General features: G+C 35.6%; 1 protein-coding gene across 6 annotated transcripts in view; it reads right to left on the minus strand.

The window, feature by feature from the left end:
- CHN1 (chimerin 1) overlaps nt 1-20,354 on the minus strand; it is a 205,298-nt gene that overhangs the window by 125,312 nt on the left and 59,632 nt on the right. For all 6 annotated transcript variants that reach the window (XM_038584899.1, XM_038584896.1, XM_038584898.1 and 3 more), the window contains exons 2-3: nt 18,830-18,868; nt 13,825-13,880 (exon numbers count right to left, since the gene is read on the minus strand). In XM_038584899.1, coding sequence (XP_038440827.1) covers nt 13,825-13,880; nt 18,830-18,868 — 95 coding nt within the window. The remainder of the gene's footprint in view (nt 1-13,824; nt 13,881-18,829; nt 18,869-20,354) is intronic.

The raw sequence follows: 20,354 nt of genomic DNA on the forward strand, positions 1-20,354 counted from the left end.
TTTTCCTTCTTTACAACAGCCTTTAGATTTTTGCTGATGTGTAAGATGTCATTACTTAAGTTGTGATCTAGAATAATCTTTTCAAATTCACGGATATGATAGCATTACTCTGATAATCAAATAAAAAAGGGTTAGTAATATAAGCAATGATTATTAATGATCCCAATTAATCTACTTGCAAATACATCCAACTGGGAATTTAAATGTTATATGCAATAATAAAAATATATTTATGTTTATACAAATATTTGTATGCTTGTTTCTAAGTTTCAAAAAATAAAAATAAAGTTCACAATAGTCGACTTTACAGATTAAAACTAGCTGAAGTCAATGTGACTAAGTGAAAAAGGATCTTAAATTAGCACCTATGTTGAATTATATGCTTTACTTTCTCTAATTTTCTATGTTTACTAGTTAATATACCATTATCATGGGTAGGAAAAATGGGAAATGAGGAGAACAAAACAGATCCCAACTAGAAATAAAAGGTGCTATCGCTTGGTTGCTATGATGTAGATCATGCCACCAGAGAAAGAAAGCTGTAAATTAATCTACCATTACTGAATATGACATGAAGTGCATAGTATATACAAGAATTCATTAAGTAGTAGATATCATTTTACAATATTTTAAGTATCAATGGTATTTGTTAAATTAACATTTACTGTAGTTTTGTGACTAATGAATTACTTTTTCATTTACTGTTTTTTTTAACAGTGTTATGAACTATTTTCATACATAAAATAGTTTAATCAAATTCAGCAACTACACTCTTTCAAATATTTATCTTATTGTCTATACAAACAAGATCTTGTTTAATATATATGTTTCTTGCTCTCCAAAGGAAATCTGAAAACAGGAGGAATAAACAATAAAAGTATTATAAATGTTATAAATGTTAATTCCCTTCCCTCCTCCCACACTATGTTATAGATTATTTTTTTCTCAGATTATTTTTTTTCTTCTGTCCCATGGCTATAGTTCAGAACAGTTGTATCCCCCCACAAAATTTTTCCAATTTAAATTCAGATTTAGGGATCCCTGGGTGGCGCAGCGGTTTAGCGCCTGCCTTTGGCCCAGGGCGCGATCCTGGAGACCCGGGATCGAGTCCCACGTCGGGCTCCCAGTGCATGGAGCCTGCTTCTCCCTCTGCCTATGTCTCTGCGTCTCTCTCTCTCTGTGTGACTATCATAAATAAATAAAAAAGTTTTTAAAAAAGCTTTAAAAAATAAAAAAATAAATAATAAATTCAGATTTAAAGAATATATATTTCTGGAGGCAATACTACTTGAACAATGAAGCAGAACATTGAGAAAATTTCTAAAATGTTTAGTACTGCTCTTTTATAACAAGGCTATTAACCCAGTCAGACATCACAGGAAATCATTATCTCCTCCTCATTCCCATTGTAACAGCAGTAAGTACTTGGAGGCAAGTATTTAAACCTAGCCTGGAAGTCTTTACGATGCTTATAAAAGTTAGGATATACATACATGAAATTTTAAGAAATAATACGTATTTCTAGAGTATGTATATAAAAGCTACACATAAAAGCACAATTTTCCAAGTATCAAGATTTTGTTTTGCACCGTTTTTCAAAATGGCTCAGTTTGGAGGCATGGAAGGGGGAAAAGAGAGAAAAGTGTACATTTGGTATTTGCTTCATACAGTAGTAGGTTCTGAATTAAAAACTAGTAAGTCAACTCTAGCTTTGGATCTATTTTAGTTTCCCATATTAAAGTCAGGGAGGAGGAAAGGGAGAAAAGAAAGAGGAGAGGAGGAGGAGTTTTACAACCACTCAAAGATAATGGGAGATGGGAATTGAATAACCCAGAAGGATGTGCTATAAGTAGACAATGCAGACAATGCAGTTTCCCACTGAAGTACAAATTATTTCACTACATTTTCTAAATACTGGGTTTTTTCTCACTGCATTTTACACCATAGAAAATATCAACGTGGATAATAGTTAAGCCTCAACAAGACAAAAATATTATACTTACAAAAATTAAAAAAAAAAAAAAAGGAGCAGAGCCAGCATAGTGGAAGAGTAAGTACTCATCAAAGAGCTACATAGCTGGAAATGACTTGTAGGGAAGAGGTGACAAAAATGAGATCAGAGATATTGTGGAACTTACAAAGATTAACTTATCCCCCATTAATAGTAAAATAAACTTCTAGGTACCTGCTTTCCTCCTCAATTCTGTCACATTTTTTATGATATTCAGACCAAAGTTACAAGTGCTAAGAACACAGCTTGTTTCCCACTGTATTTTAGACTTATCCAAGAAAACCATTAACCTTCAGCATACCTTATCAGTTAGTTCTCTATTTACTGCCAGATTTCACAAATTCAGTAAAGAATATATATTTATGGAGGTTTTTTTAAAGCTCTGTAATGACCAGTGACTTGCTGAAAACCAGTTCAGTTTCCTGATATCATATTTTTTATTAGTAGACTACATGAAAAAATGTATCAGATAAATTTTTAAAAAATTATTTGTATTCACTATTTACCTACTTTGGATTCAAGTCACTTCTAGGTTATAGGAGTTAAGAGGTGGAAACCACCAATCTGTTTATGTAACAGTTAACTGGTAAAGGGATTCTATTTGGAATTATATTTGTGATCCCCAATTTTATAAATATACTTCTACCTTAAGGTATAGATTTTGACATCAAAGCATACCTTACTAACCAAGTGCCTATTGAACAATGAATTTTAAACAAGAGGAAAAGATGACAAAAAGGGGGGGGGGCGGGGGGGCTTTTCATTTTTTTTTTTTAATATTTTATTTATTCATGAGAGACACAGAGAGAGAGAGGCAGAGACACAGGCAGAGGGAGGAGAAGCAGGTTCTACACAGGGAGCCTGACATGGGACTCGATCCCGGGTCTCCAGGATTAGGCCCTGGGCTGAAGCAGCGCTAAACCGCTGAGCCACCAGGGCTGCCCATGGCGGGGGGGCAGTAAAAGTAAAATAAGGTGAAAACAGGCTTTTGAGTGATAGGATGATTTTAAAATAAAATGGTTTTAATAATTCAATAATAATTCAATATTACTATTCTGCATTCACTGAAAAATGTTTTCCAGCTGCAAAGTATATTGTAAGTGGTAACAGACTGTCACAATATCTAAGAGATCTATGAGCATGATAATCTTTATTTTTATAGAATCAAAATTAAGCTATAGGCTGTCAGCATATAGTGGCAATCAGTGGTGAAGCTAACGATTTCAATTATGGTGCTTTCCTCTCACTTCTGAAACAAACTCTTGTGTTCCCACCTAGCAAAGTATGTCCTCTAAAACAGAGTAAACAAATAATAATAATAATAATAATAATAATAATAATAATAATTTTAAAAATAAAAAATAAATAAAACAGTAAACATAAAACCTCCCATTGTTTCACTTATTAGTGAAATAATAAGTCACTTAGTCTTTATTTAAGCATTTTACTTATGTGTCAAGCACTGAATGTTCAAGGAACCTGGGACATACTAAAGAACGAACCAGACCAAGATCCTATCCTATGGAGCTTATATTCAAGGAAGAGAAGATTACAATAAACATAATAAGTAAACTATATATTATATTACAAAATGAAAAGTATTATAAAAACAAAGTAGAATAAGTAAGATTTGTAAATGCTGGGGGGAGTGATAAAATATAATTTTAAATCCAGTGGTCAGGATGGGCCTCATTGAGAAGAGAAGACTGGACAAGACTTGAAGCATATGAAGAAGTAGCCATTTGGATATTAGAGAGAAGAACATTCCAGAAAGAGGAGTTGGTGCAAGGGCTTGGAGAGAGGAGCACAGCTAACATATGTGAAAAACAAGAAAGCTGGTTTGGTCAAAGCACGACAGGGGGAGAGAAGGACTGTAGGAGATGAGCATAGAAAAATAAAATGATAGGGAGATTATGTAGGGCCTTGGAAGCAATGCACAGTTCTGAGCAGATGAGAGACAAGCTCTGACTGAAATTTTAAAGGGAACACTCTGTGATGAGAACAGACCAAAAGGGGAAAGTTCAGTAAGAACTATTTCAGTTACACAATTGAGAGGTGACTGTACTTTGGGGCAGAATAATTTACTATGTCAAAATGACTTAAATACATACTAACTAGATACAACAAAAGTTTATTCTTTGTTTGTATAATATCCCTGGATAAGTAATTCGGGTCAGGAAGACAACTGTTCTACATCTAGACAGCTTCCATCTTTTCTTTTAGCTCTACACCATCTTTTTGAAAGTCCCCTGTTTTTATCTAAATACAAGCAGAAAGGAACATAATATGGAGGAAATTAGAATGGGAAGTTTTAATGGATCCTGCACTTAAGTTCACTTCTATTCCACAAGAGAAAACTGTCATACGGACAGAACTATATAAACGAAGATGGGGAAATTTAGTCCAACTAGGTTTCTCAAGAAAGGAAGAATGGATTTTGGTGGGTCTCTTAGCAGTTCCCACAATTCATACCCAAATGGTAGCCATGGAAATAGTAAGAAGTGGTAGGATTCTTAACATATTGTGCACATATCCTGAAAATAGACCCTGTATGATTTCCTGATGAATTAATCATGGGATGGTGAGAGGAAAAAAAAGAAAAAACCCTCAAGGATGATACATGGTTTTTTATCTAGGCAACTGGAAAGAACTGCCATTAACCAACATGTGGAAATCTTTTTTGCTAAAAGCAGGTTTGGGGAGGAAGATAAATGTCAGTTCTGTTCTGGATGTGTTATTTGAAATGACATCAAGGGAGAAAGGATGTAGAGTAAGCAACTGATAACGTGGTCTGGAACTTGGGGAAAATGGAACTGGAAATGTCAGTTGTATTAAAGCCTGAAACTGGCAACAACATCAGGGAATAAATACAAGCAGAGAAGAAATGAAGATCAAGCACTGAGTCCTGGAGCATCTGAACATCCAGGTCAGGGAGAAGAGGAAGCAGCAAAGGTGACTGTGAAGGCAAGAGAAAAACCAAAAGTCGATAATGTCCTAGAAAGGAAGTGAGGAAAGTGTATCAAGTTGAGAGTCATCCTCTGCACCCCATGCTGCTGACAGGTTAAGCACAAGAACCGACCATTAGACTGAGCAAGGTGGAAGTCATTGGTGACCTTGCTATACAGTTCTGATGGAGTGGTGGTGGGTAACAGCCTGACTAAAGTGGGTTTAAGAGAAAATAGGAGGAGCAAGATTGGAAACAGCAAGTATTGACAGTACTTTCAATTGTTTTCTACAAAGGGGAACTAAGGAATTGGGCAGAGCAGATGGACAAAGTAGGGTCAAGACAATTTTTAAGATGGGTGAAATAATTAAAATGGAATGTTCATGGCCTGATGTAAAAAGAGAAAAACTGTTGATGATGAAGGAGAGGGGTAATTGCTAGGATTAGGTCCTTAAGTAGATGAGAGGAAATGGGGTCTGGTGTGGTGGAGAGCTACCCATCATCTATGATAACAGGCAAGAATGCAGAACAGTGGATCCAAATGATAATGGCTGAGTAGATGTGGCATTCAAAATTCGTGGGAGTTCTCTTCTAACTGTTTCAATCAGGAATAAAGTAGGATATAGATTATGAGCTGAGAAGTAGGGGAGGAATAAGGTATTACAGGTTTGAGGGGAAAGCACAGTATACCTACCAGGGAGCAGTAAGTATCAAGTTGAGGTTCATAAATTCAATGTGAAGCCTGTTGCTATGCTGTTGATACAATGCTATGGGGTTAGAAAAAAAAGGAATGGCAATGTGCACATCCACACAAACAGGGTCAGCTTTCCCTTTCTTACGACTGTAGTAGAGAAATCTCCTTAAAGACAGTGTCACTGGACCATTTTTATATGATTATAATTAGCACCCACATAATTTAATAACTTTTATTTAAAAGAACCGTCAGTTTATCTACTGCATTAACTTCTCTCTTTTTCTCTCCACATTTCAGTGGCAATTAAATCCTGTTGCATTTTCCCCCTTAAAACACAGTGGCCACTTAGCGCTTAATGTCCCAAATCCAATTCCTCAGTTAAATATTTGAAATTGAACAGCAATTGGTTGCTCAGTACAGTTTTACTTTTAGTGCTCATCACTCCCAAGATGATTCTCCCAAACCAGCTATTTATCATTTAATCAAGACTACAACTGAAACTTCCTTTAAGTAATTTTATGTTAGCTCCATTTCACTGATTAATGCTTTACTTTCATTTTAAATAGATACCTAAGTTATTTGACTGTTTTACAGGAATTTAATGAGACCAAATATTGCTCAAAATAAGTAGATTAGCAGCATTAGTGACATAAACACTCATTATCTACATTTATAAATTTAATCATTAGAGCAATGTTGAGTAGGAATGTCACTTCTTTAAAATGAGATCATTTCTCAGTCTTTATTAATTGCGATTTAGTTGTCACCTGGTAAAAACAGAAAGACATTAGGTAACATAAGAGATTGGTCAAATATAGAAACAAGTTGTTATCACTACCAATTTGCTAACTAATTATGCATGCATAATTAATCTTTATTAAGCTGTCAAAGTTGAATAGCTAACAGATTATCAGTTTTGAACAACATGCAAGTGTGGTTACAATGTGATAAGAGAGCTAGTCCACAGCAAACACTTCTGCCCACAGAGCAACATTCCTTGCCCACCAATTTGCCCTTAGAACATGATTACTAATTTCTTGTGAAAGAAAACTAACCAGAGTGAAAACAATTTAAATAAGAAAATCTCAATTGTACCCTTCATTTCGTGGTGCTTATATGCCTTCCTTTAACCAACAGTATAGAATATGACACTCTTGTTTTTCAGTGGATGGCAGTATTTGGTCAACCACATCACAAAACTAAATCAAGAGAAATTATTTTCAGAGACTCTATGAGTCAGCCAATCTCCTAGTATTTCACGTGGTCTCTTCACATCAGAGTAGATCACCAGAAGCCTATATACTTAGACCACAACAGTTTAGCCCTTTAAAAATTAGTGTGATTTGTTGTTCCTTAATGTTATACCAGCTGCTATGAGAAATGATCATAAGTCTACTTTTACATGGGCTATGAAACTACAGTTGGTCAAAGTAACATCAATAAACGTACTTCACATAATAAGCCACGTGATTTTTTTAAAAAAGATTTTACTTATTTATCCATGCGAGACACACAGAGAGAGGCAGAGACAGGGGCAGAGGGAGAAGCAGGCTCCATGCAGGGAGCCCAATGTGGGACTCAATCCCGGGACTGCAGGATCAGGCCCAAAGCCAAAAGCAGACGCTCAATCACTGAGCCACCCAGGCATCCCAACCACATGATTTTTTGAAAATAATTTAGCTCAGGTACAAACTGGATCATATTATTAGCCTTTCTGATCCTTAAGAGTTACATACTTTATTACTGTGATTCCCTTTTCACCCTGTTATTGATCCTCAGTGAGCACTGCAATCACTTAGCTTATTTGTTGGGTTTTTTCCTCAACTTTTCTTTTTTTATTCCTTTTATTACGTCTTCATTTGTGTGTCATCAAATTCTTTCAAGAAAGGCAAGGTACAGATATTTCTCAATAAAGATAATTGTGTTACTAATACTTTTAGACTTTTCACTGAACTACTGCCAATGTCTCACTTTCTGTTAAAAGTTTAAAAGGTTGTGTCTGGTCAGAGTATGAAACAAAATGAAATGTTTTATTAAATAGCATTTTAAAAAATTCTCACTACACATAAAATTATTTCATCATCCTTGATCATGGCACAGTAGCAATAAAATGCAATCTTTAAACACTACATGCAGGCTGGACATCTACAAATATTTAAATTGCAACAGGACATTTTAAAAGATAATCTCATGAAACCCTGCCTAATTTGATAAATTGTTTTTACGACGTTATGACATTATACTTTCGAAGCTATTCAGTATTTTTTAACCAGTCTTCACAATAACAAAATCCATTTCAACTTTTTTTTAAAACAGAAGCAATTATTTTAATAGTATATCATCTAAGAAAGTTATTATGATTCCATATTACCTAATACATAGTTCTTATTCAAATTTCTCTAATTATACCCAAAATATGCAGCTGTAAATAGAAAGAGAGAGATCTCTATCTCAGGACCCTATCAAGGTACCTGTACCACATTTGGTTGGCATTTCATCTCCTTCGTTTTAGAATAATCCCAACAGGGTTATTTCTTTTATGAACGTGACATTTGCGGGACAGATGTCTTATAGAATGTACACATTTTGGATGTGTCTGATTCACATTTCTTTATAACATAGAAGTTAAGCATTTTGGCAGAAATATTATATAGATGGTTTTGTACATGTCTCATTACATCACTTCAGGAGACACTTGTCAATCTGACCCATTACAGGTAATACTAAATGTGATCACACGAATGAGAGTGTGATGCCAGACCTCTCCACTATGAAAATGTATCTTTCTTTTTGCAATTCATAAATAATTGGTGGAGTGACACCTTGAGATCATGTAAATATCCTCTTCACCTACAATCTTTCACTCAGTGGTTTTAATGTCCAATGCTGATCTTTGCCAGACTCAATGATTAGCACGAATTATTACCACTCTACATGCTTTGCCGCCCTTCTGCTGTAAAGGACAACTTTACATTCTGCCCCTCTCCCCCATTTTTTCTTTGTATTGGGGTAGTTTTTTGGGGCATCATTATGGACTAACATATTTTTTCACTTGGTATGTTATAGTTCATTACTATCATTTTTCTTTTTGATATCAAATTACACACAAATTTGGCCTGTGAGAACCCTTCATTCAAGTGGGCTGCTAGGTCTTTTGACATGTCCCCAACCATTTCTGAGTTCTTCCTGCTTTCTGATATAAAATGTTCTAGGATCTCACTGCCCCATGTTCTGGAATCAGGAACTCCTCCAAGGAACACTGGCACCCTTTAGTAGAAAATACTTTTTGGAAACCAAACTTTGGCACTGAGTATGTTCATTCTTACTAGGGCATCATTGCCTTTAATGCCTTTCCGTGGACTGAAATAGAACACATATTTTTTAAAAATCTGTGAGTTCATATTAATACCTCCAATTCAAACTCAAAACCATACTGTACTTCTCAATTCCCACTACTCCATATTTTTATCTCCTCAAAACAATGGTTCCCCAAAATCCAATATAGTTACTCATTGCTCTGTCCTATATTACACACAAAATAATTTTACAACTACTACATAAGTACCACTAACAACAATAAATTACCTGTTCGTAGGTTAAGATTCTTAGAATATTTCCTCCCAAGTCTATACCATCAGAATATTTATAAGTTACTTAAATTAATTTGGGGGTATGTTATGAATTTGTTAGGTTCATTTGCTTCTATTTGTATTCAAACTTAAGGTTTGCTTTTTAACCACTTTTTACTTAATTTTGTTGTGTGAATATGTGAAATATTTGCATAGCTTAAAAGTCACAACTTTATAAAAACTTATCTGTAGATGGGTCTAACTTCCATTCTTATCCTCCCCACACTGCCCCCTACTCACTCCTTACAGATAACTATTTCACTGGTCTCTGGGTTAATTATTCCTGTGTTTCTCTTTTACAAAAATCAGATTTTTTTTTATTTTCCCCCTTTTTAATTCTAAAAAAGGTACAATTACCATACAGGCATACCTCATTTTATTGTGCTTCACTGTATTGCACTTCACAGATACTGTGTTTTTTACAAGTTGAAGGTTTCTGGAAACCTGCATCAAACAAGGCTATTTGCTCATTTTCCAACAGCATTTTCTTACTCTGTGTCTCTGTGCCACAATTCTCACAATATTTCAAACTTTTTCATTATTATTATCATATCTATTATGGTGATCTGTGATCAGTGATTTTCAGTGTTTTGGAGCACCACAAATTGCACCCATAGAAGAGAGCAAACTTAATCGCTACATGTGATGTGTTCTGACTTCTCCACCAACAGGATATTCCCCTATCTCCCTCCTGCTCCTCTGATCTAGTCCCTGAAACTTGATGCTATTGAAATTAGGCCAATTAATAACCTACAGTGACATCTTAAGTTCAAGGGAAAAAGTCACACATCTCTCACTTTAAAGCAATAGCTAGAAATGATTAAGCTTAGTGAAGAAGGCATGTCGAAAGCCAAGACAGGCCAAAAGCTAGGCCTCTTGTGCCAGTTAACCAAGCTGTGAATGCAAAGGAAAAATTCTTGAAGGAAATTAAAAGTGTTACTCTAGTGAACACATGAATCGTAAGAAAGCAAAACAACCTTATTGCTCATAATGGAGAAAGTTTTAGTGGTCTGGACAGAAGATCAAACCAACTACATTCCCTTAAGCTAAAGCCTGATCCAGAACAAGGCTCTAGCTCTCAATTCTCTGAAGGCTGAGAGAGGTGAGGAGGCTTCAGAAGAAAAGTTGGAAGCAAGCCAAGTTGGTTTGTGAGGTTTAAGGAAAGAGTCATCTCCACAGCATAAAAATGCAAGGTGAAGCAGTAAGTGCTGACGTAGAAGCTGTAGTAAATTCTCCAGAAGGATCTAGCTAGGGTCATTAATGAAGGTGGCTACACTAAACAATAGATTTTCAATGTAGATGAAACAGCCTTGTATTTAAAAAAAGATGCCATCTGGACTTTCATGGCTAGAGAGAAGTCAATGCCTGGTTTCAAAGCTTCAAAAAACAAGCTGATTCTTCTTTGGGGCTAATACAGCTGGTGATTTTAAGTTGAAGCCAATGCTCACTTACCACTGAAAATCCTAGGGCCCTTAAGAATTATGCTCTCAAATTGCTCTGCCAATACTCTATAAATGGAACCATAAAGTCTGGATGACAGCATATCTGTTTACAACTTGGATTATTGAATATTTTAAACCCACTGTTGAGACCTACTGCCCGGAAAAAGATTCCTTTCAATGAGCAGTAATGACAATGTACTTGGTCATCCAAAGCTCTGATGGAGATGTACAATAAGTCTAACACTGATGTTTTCATGCTTGCGAATGTAACATCCATTCTGCAGCCCATGGGACAAGAAATCATTTTAACTTTCAAGTCTCATCATTTAAGAAACAGCATTTCTTTTTTTTTTTTTTTTTTTTTTTTTATTTATTTGTGATAGTCACAGAGAGAGAGAGAGAATGAGGCAGAGACACAGGCAGAGGGAGAAGCAGGCTCCATGCACCGGGAGCCCGACGTGGGATTCGATCCAGGGTCTCCAGGATCGCGCCCTGGGCCAAAGGCAGGCGCTAAACCGCTGCGCCACCCAGGGATCCCAAGAAACAGCATTTCATATGGCAATAGCTACCACAGATAGTGAATCCTCTGATGGAAAACTGAAAACCTTCAGGAACGGACTCACCATCTAGATGTCATTAAGAACATTCATGATTCATGAAAAGAAGTCAAAATATCAACATGAACAGGAGCTTGGGAGAAGTCGATTCCCACCCTCATGAATGACCCTGAGGACGGCTCAAGACTTCAATGGAGTAATCAGTGATTTCCAGTGTCACTACTGTAATTGTTTTGGAGCGCCACAAACTGCACCCATAGAAGACAGAAAACTTAATCGCTACATGGGATATGTTCTGACTTCTCCACCAACAGGACATTCCCCAATCCCCCTGCTACTCCTCAGATCTGACCCATTATAGGTGACTACAGATGTGGTGGATATAGCACGAGAACTAGAAGTAGAGCCCAAACATGTGACTGAACTGCTGCAATCTCATGACAAAACTTGAACAAATGAGGGGTTGCTTTTTATGAATTAACAAAGAAAAGTGGTTTCTTGAGATGGAATCTACTCCTGATAAAGATGCTGCAAAGATTATCAAAATGACAGCAAAGAAAAAAAAAAAAAAAAACCCAAAATGACAGCAAAGGATTTAGAATATTACATAAACTGGGATCCCTGGGTGACGCAGCAGTTTGGCGCCTGCCTTTGGCCCAGGGCACGATCCTGGAGACCCGGGATCGAATCCCACATCGGGCTCCCGGTGCATGGAGCCTACTTCTCCTCTGTGTCTCTGCCTCTCTCTCAATCTGTGACTATCATAAATAAATAAATAATAAATAAATAAATAAATAAATAAATATTAAAAAAAAGAATATTACATAAACTTAGTTGACAAAGAGGCAGCAGGGTTTGAGAGTACTGACTTGGACTTGAAAGAAGTTCTCCTGTGCATAAAATGCTATTGAGCAGCATCACATGCTGCAAAGAAACATTCATCAAAGAACAGTCTGTCAATGTGGGAAAATTCATTGTTGCCTTGTTTTAAGACATTGCTACCACCACCCCACCTTCAGCAATCACAACTCTGATCGATCTCAGCCATTAGCACAGAGGCATAGACCTCCACCAGCAAAGAGATTAGAACTCACTGTAAGCTCAGTGACAGCATTTATAGCAATTTTAAAGTATCTTTAAATGAAGGTGTGTAGGAACACCCGGGTGGCTCAGCGGTTGAGCATCTGCCTTTGGCTCAGGGCAGGATCCCGGAGTCCCAGGATCGAGTCTCACATGGGGCTCCCCACAGGGAGTCTGCTCCTCCCTCTGCCTATGTCTGGCTCTTTGTGTTTCTCATGAATAAATAAATAAAATCTTTAAAAAAAATTAAGCTGTGTACATTGTGTTTCCAGACATAATGCTACTGCATGCTTAAAAAACTACAGTATAGGGTAAACATAACTTTTATATGCACTAGAAGACAAAGAAACTCATTCGACTCTCTTTATTGCAGTGGGTCTAACCGAAATCATAGTATCTCCAATGTCTGTACATGTATTTTTTTCTATCTGGAAATCATTCCATACCAACTCATAGAAATCTTCCTTATTCTTTTTAATATCACAGTTTATTCAGTCTCCTATGGACAGATATTTAGGCTTTTTCCTAATCTTGTGCTATTATAAACAATCCAATAATAAACTTTGGGCATATGTAATTCCCTATTTGTACAGGTAATCCATAAGGGTAGATCACTGAACCTGGACTGGAAGGTAAATGCAGGCAACGTTTTATTAGGTATTACAAAACTCTTATAAAATTGTAGCACTTCACATTCCTATCAGCAATGTATGAGAGTGTTTGTTTTTTCAGACTTACCAACTAAACATATTCTAATCTTTGGAATTTTTGCCAATTTGAAAAGGTGACAATGGTTTCTTGGTGTATTTTAATTTGTATTTCCCCTCATTGCTCATGAATCTGAACATCATTTCATATATTTTGGTAAGTCATATCTTTTTTGGTGAACTGTTCAGGTTTTCTGCTCATTTTTAAAACCAAAATTTAAATATTTTCTTAATGGAAAAGTTATTTCAGTACTGCCTTCAAATTTTGTTTTCAAAAAGAACAAAAAATAAAAATTGGAAGAAGAAAATATGACTTAACTGAGAATACTAATATCACTTAAAACTATACTATCACATTCTATACTATATTCTAAATAGTCCAGTAAAAGTGGCAGTTAGGGGATCCCTGGGTGGCTCAGTGGCTAAGCATCTGCCTTTGGCTCAGGGCATTCTGGAGTCCCGGGATCGAGTCCTGCATCGGGCTTCCTGCATGGAGCCTGCTTCTCCCTTTGCCTGTGTCTCTGCCTCTCTCTCTCTCTCTCTTTCTGTGTCTCTCATGAATAAATAAAATCTTTAAAAAACCAAATGGCAGTTATTTCAATTGAGGAAAACGTTAAGAAAAATGCATTCAAGTACAATTTCACGATGCTAACTAACATACCTTGTTAACCCCAAAAATAACCATGCTACTGAGGAAGGTCAAAGTTCAGGAAACAGATGACTGAGAGACATTTTGTTGTAACAGTTTCATCACACCCACCTCATTAGTACAGGTGATTCTTCGAGGATGAGGGGCTTCCTGTTGCAACTGATACACTGTGAAGACAGTAAATCATTCCATATCAGTTCATAGAAATCTTCCTTATTAAGTGTTATAGTTTATTCAATTAGTCTCCTATGGACAATCATTTAGATTTTTTCTAATATTCTGCTATCACAAATAATCCTAAATTACCCTTTTGCAGAAAGTTGGAATATATTAGGAATCACAAACTGGCTGCTTTTTTATATTCACAAGAAAAATGTGGTATAGTCCTATTTGTTATTAAATTAAAATTTGTTAAGAGCGATGCAAAGAAAGTAAACTAAATTTAGTAAAAGCCCAAAAGCAAGCATAAATAGAAAAATCAAAATCCATACAAATGCCTTTTTGCCTTGTAACAAATCAGTACTGGGTATCTGGCTATGTTCTCCATAATCTGGTCTTTTATTTTCCCCAATTCCTGGTGGATGTATTGCATAAAGCATGTCTCTCATATAAGCCAATAATGGTTATACATTCTGAAAGCACATTATTACATGTCAAACTTGAAACTAAAATTAGGATTTATGTTAGAAGTAACAGATGTGCTGCTTTTCTCCCCATTTATATTGCAAACATCTATCTTCAAAGATAATCTCCCCTAAAAACAAAATTTCTGAGCCAAAGTAACCCTCCACTTCTTCAACTAGAGCAAATGCAGCACAAGGAAGAATTCGGGTATTCCTCTTGCCAAGGAAAGGGTAATTTTTAGGGTATCTGAAAATGAACCCATGAAAATGACACCAATACTATGACATTCTAGCTCCACTTCAGCCCTTCTGATCTGTAATGAAAAAAGACTGAACAGAACTTGGTAGTCATTAGAGAGGTTCTCCTTATGTATATCTAAGTTTATCTCTTGGAGGGAACTTTTCTTCTATTTCTACATATATAATCACATATACCTGAATGTAAGTTAATAATATGTTTAAATATTTAGACATTTTGTCAACATCAAACTAACCAGACTTCAGCCACTGTCAGATAACGAAGGACTTAAATTTCAACTAGACATCATTATAGAGACTCCACCTCTGATCATATTCATTCATATATATCATAGGGACATGTAAATACACTCAATTAGACTATACATACACACACATATAATTAGACTATATGCATGAATATACACAAAATGCACACTGAGCACATATGCAGACATATGTTACTGTTTATGTTCTGTTCTGTATTGCTTTGCAAAGGGAAGATGTACCATGGCAGTTAGGAATCTGAACTCTTGAAACAGGTCACCTGGGATTTGAACACTGGGGCTCTGCCACTAACCCCACATACTGTGCCTCAGTTTCCCTCATTTGTAAAGTGGAGATAATAATAGTTTTTACTTCACAGATTACTGAAAAAGATGAATGTTATTATATGTAGGTGACATAAAATAGTTGCTAACACCTAGAAAACACTCAATAAAGATCAGCTATTATTATATATAGATGACTGATATTAATACATATAATTTCTTACATTAATATTAATATTTGGTTACTAGGATGCATCCTGAATTCATCATCAAAATATAACACCAGGGGAATGTTATAATTTAAAAGATACCAAGAAGACACAGCTTTCCTACTTAAAAATCAAAAAATAAAGGTCACTCCCTCATTTACCAATGTTTGAAATTCTATTGATAGAAATTAATTCCTTTGCCTTTTCCTTCTGGTTGCAAAAATGCCTAAGAGAGATGCCATAAATTATAAATAGTTTTAGATACCCATTTTTTATTGTGAAAGTCAGTTTTTCAAAAATATTCCTGTGAATATGTTGTTACAGATTAAAGAGATGATATAGAGGGAGTAGTTCTGAGACCTCAGAGAAGGGAAGAAAGAGCACAGAGAAAGAGCACTCCAGCTCTGAGAGTGATTAAACACGTGTAGCACCCACATACACCCAGATAAGTCTCTATCCTCCTAAGAGAAGCCAACACATGATTTGCACAAAGGGAGGATTCTTCAGATCCACTCCTCCATATTGCTACCTATTCCATGTGAAAATTCAGTTCACAATTCTGCTTTGATCAGTAATCTTCAAAGATCAGTTGTTTTCCTTTGTGAAGAAAATGCTTGGGAAAGTATCGTCACCTATGGAAACTCAATTATGAGAACTGAATGGTAGTCAAGAAGAACATTAAAAGATACTAGAGAATATAAAACATTGATTTTGATTCAAAGCACAAATACTTAAGTATATGGTTATCACTAGTAATGGATTTACCTATTCACTAAGCAAACAGTAAGATAAGTGATTTTGAAAAAAGGAGTGACGATATCATCACATGAAAATTTTACCCTTTGTTGTAATCAACATTTCAAAGGGTACAGTTGTGCTTCATGGAGAGGAATAATTTTTACACAAATGCTTCCTTGTTTGCTACCTTTAAGACTTATATTTAACAAATAATATATAAAGGGGGGCCTTCAGATATTGTATAACTGAATGTAACATATGAATTCAAGGAATACTTATCAAAAAGATCATTAAAAAGACCACTGCAATAAAGACTAATTCAGGCTCTTAATTTAAAATTCTTGGTATTTAAACTGGACCTCAGCTGAAATTTAAATTGCACAATCATTAAATGATTTACCAAAAATTAATTGCTAAATTCAAGATGAAAAGATATATGATCAAAGTACTTAAATTTTTCAATCACCTTTTAAGTGTCAATGCTTATTTACTTATTAATGAATTTCTTTTTTTTTTTAATTTTTTTTTTTAACTTTTATTTATTTATGATAGTCACAGAGAGAGAGAGAGAGAGAGAGGCAGAGACATAGGCAGAGGGAGAAGCAGGCTCCATGCACCGGGAGCCTGATGTGGGATTCGATCCTGGGTCTCCAGGATCACGCCTGGGCCAAAGGCAGGCGCCAAACCGCTGCGCCACCCAGGGATTTCTTGGTAGCCGGAGATAGTAACAAAACATTGTTAATAAGTTCAGAGATCACAAGTAGGTATCTTGAGGTCAAAGTCAGCTCATGTGTTTGGTTTGCTGTTTTCTAAACTTAAGTGTGTTTTCAAACATTTAAAAAGTGATTTGACATCAACAAAGGCAAAAGAGAATTCCGCTTCTGAAAAATCAGAAGATCTGACAACATCAAAGCACTCTGTAAAGGGGAGCTAATTATGCGTTATGCCCTGCAAACAGAGCATCCCTGCTCTGCTTTCCCTTGATTGCCACTTGGCTCACTTGCCTCATTTATTACTGGTTAGGCCCCTGGTTTAAGTCAAGTAATTTGTATCAAAAAGCTACAAAACTTGGAGTGCCCAGGTGGTTCAGCCGGTTAAGCACTGAACTTTTGATTTTGACTCAGTTCATGATCTCAGGGCTGTGAGATGGAGCTCCACATCAGGGTCTTCACTCAGCAGGGAGTCCGCCTGAAGATTTTCTCTCTTCCTCTGCCCTGCCCCCTGCTCGCTCTAAATAGATAAATAAAATCTTTTTTTTTACAAAGGCAATAAAACTATATTTAAAAAGAGTCCTCAACTTCAACATCTTGCTAGTTCTATTTTCCTACTGGTTCATATATGTAAGTTTTTAGAATTATGTTGAGCTCAGAATATGTTGAGCTTTAGAATAATGTGGAGCTCAAGCACTGAGGTTACTAAAAGAAACTATAAAACTCAGAAGCAGAACTAGCACCCAAAAAAAGAAGCCATTTTAAAAACATGATAGCTACTATAAGACATTCAAAGATATAGAAAATACAAATTGCCTATATATTTAGTCCCCAATATTCTTCAAGGGGAAAAAGCCACCACCATGACTCAGTAACAGTATGAGGCTTCCTAGATGCTCAAACACAAAAAAAATGTGCAAGGTACAAGTCAGAGCAAAGGGAACAAAGATGAATCAAAAACCAGAAAATACAGACAAGAACTTTAAATAGGCTTCTAGCCAATGGGATTATGAGACAAAATCTTTAAGAAGTAAAGAACATTAGTCATTTTTATACATTCTTTGAACTATACTCCCCAGAAATAAAAAGGTACCAGCAGCCTCTATGGCAATACTTTCAGAGACTGTTCGTATTTTGCTTACTATAATTAGCTCAAAGTAGCAACCTATTAAAATAAAACTACCTGTTGTTCTGGGAACATAAAACCAAGAATCGAGCCAGCAACTTATAAATAACAAAATTCAGGATAACTCAACATTTACAAAGATGTTAATAATGTATATTTAAAGTAAAGTTTCTTAGGTTGTTTATTCAACTCCACAGATAAACAAAAACTTACGGTACTGGTGTCTACAAGAGTGCATTCATGGATTTCTTTTTAAAGCTACTTTGATTATATTAATCCTACTTCCCCTTTTTAAAAATCTGAAATATCTTTTACTTGAAGAAATAATATTCTCTAGGAAACAAGGTAGGGAAAATAAAGGACTAGGAACCTAGACTCTTTTGAAAAGATTTTTATGCTAATGCAAAGTTTAAAGAGCAATAGAGAATTCAGATGCCTCTCTTTTATATTTGGGAAGCAATTCCTAAAAAACTAAACATGCACAAAAAAACACTTTTCTTTTGCCTCTTTTCACCCACTTATTCTATCAAGATAGCCTCCTGACTTATCATTTACATAGACCTTTTTCATACAAAGAATTAGGATCTAAGAATAATTACATTGCTTGAATTCTTAGCGAGCTTCTCCTCGCGTTAGTTTTCATCAGTCAACGTCAACAAGTGGCCTCAAGTTCAATATGGAATTCCATGTTAACACAGAGGGATGAGATGCATTCCAGACACGCAAACCATAGACAGACATTATGGAAACACTCCTGTTTTCCCATTAATTACTTCTTCTATGCTATTCTCAAATCTTGCTGTAAATTAATTTTTCAATAATGGGAATAAAATGAAATGAATATTCATATCTAATGATCTTATTTCCATATCACTCATAAAGCACTATAACCCACCCAATTTAAAATTATTTGTATACTTACAGTAAGATTTCCAAACAGGAGGTCTATATTCATCTGTATCTGGAAGAATAAACACCGAATTAACATTATTGAATATTTCTACTTTAATCATATATTTCATATACATTAAATTATGTTAATATATATTTAATCACATATTTAACATATATTTGTTGAAGTCTATGTGTCCTAGGCATTGTGTTAGACTCTAAAGGTCATTCAGAGATTTTTTTAGTATTGGTCCTTACTTTCTTGGAGTACAGTTTCACAAAGATGTTCAAAGAAAGTTACTATATTTACTCAACTGGTTATCACATTAAAAACACCAGAGTTAATTTTTTATAGCAGGCACCTGTTTCTCACAGTCACTTATAGTCAATAAAGTCTTTGTATCTTTGGGCATAATTCTATGACTTTTTCACTAAAAGATTCCTGAAATCACTGGTATTTTTCTTTTTCAGTAATATGGACCAGATAAAACTTTTAACCATCAGAAATGTACCTCCCCCATCATCCTCCTAATGGAATTAGGAGGATTCCAGTGTAACTGGTTTTATTAACATCAGGAGAGAAGAGCAGCAAGGTACTTCTTCATACATCATGGACAATCAAAACCAAGAAATGAGAAGCATTCCACTGGAAGACCGTGCATCCAGGGAACCACAAAAAACCCGAGGGGAACATCTGCTCTTCACATCCATTTCCCCCTCACTCTGCTTGAATGAGGACTTAGGAGATAGTGGAAAGAGGGGATGGAAAGAGACAGATATACAAACATATGAGGGAGACGGGGGAATTCGAAAAAGCAGAGGCACCAGTGTGGTCTGGCATCTCATCAGTAAAGTGCAGCTAAGTAATAATTTTGCTGGTCAAAGGCCCTGCATACAAGACCATGTAGCTAAATTGTCAGACATGGCGTCTTGGTGTGGGAATATGTGGCCAGAGACATCGCCTGGTTCTGCTGGCACCCAACACAAACTCATTAAGGAATCTGGTCTAAAAAATCTTCGTCTCCAAGGAGGCAAGAAAATTTCTGGTAAGTTTCTTAAGAAGGCTGAATCTAGCATGTGTAAGGCTAAGTAAAAATGATAATAGACTCAAAACCTTCCCTTCAACCTTTAAAATGCTAACACTTCACTTATAAACCACACAAATATTTAGAGTCAGAGGGCTAAAGCAAGACTACTAATGATAGGCAGAAGAACACAAAAAGGAAATTCTAAATCATGTAGAAATTGCTTGGCACTCAGTAGGAGTGTTCAAATACTTTTTTTAATGAATAAATGATTACATGAATAAATGAGTGATGAAGTAATGCAGCAAATAGAGTTCACCCTCATTATTTATCGTAGTTATACTCTATACAGTCACCTTGAACACTGAATTAGTGAATACTGAACTGTGGTTCCTAAGGGACAACACAAGATTACGTTCCTGCAAGTCTCTGGTCACACCATTCTCATTGGTCCATCAATATATAACCTTGCTTTATTTGTGTTTCTGTTTAAAGACATCTGATTTCATAAATATTGTGATTCATTAACAT

The sequence above is a fragment of the Canis lupus genome, chromosome 36 (assembly GCF_011100685.1).
Source record: "Canis lupus familiaris isolate Mischka breed German Shepherd chromosome 36, alternate assembly UU_Cfam_GSD_1.0, whole genome shotgun sequence".
Taxonomy (NCBI): Eukaryota; Metazoa; Chordata; class Mammalia; order Carnivora; family Canidae; genus Canis; species Canis lupus.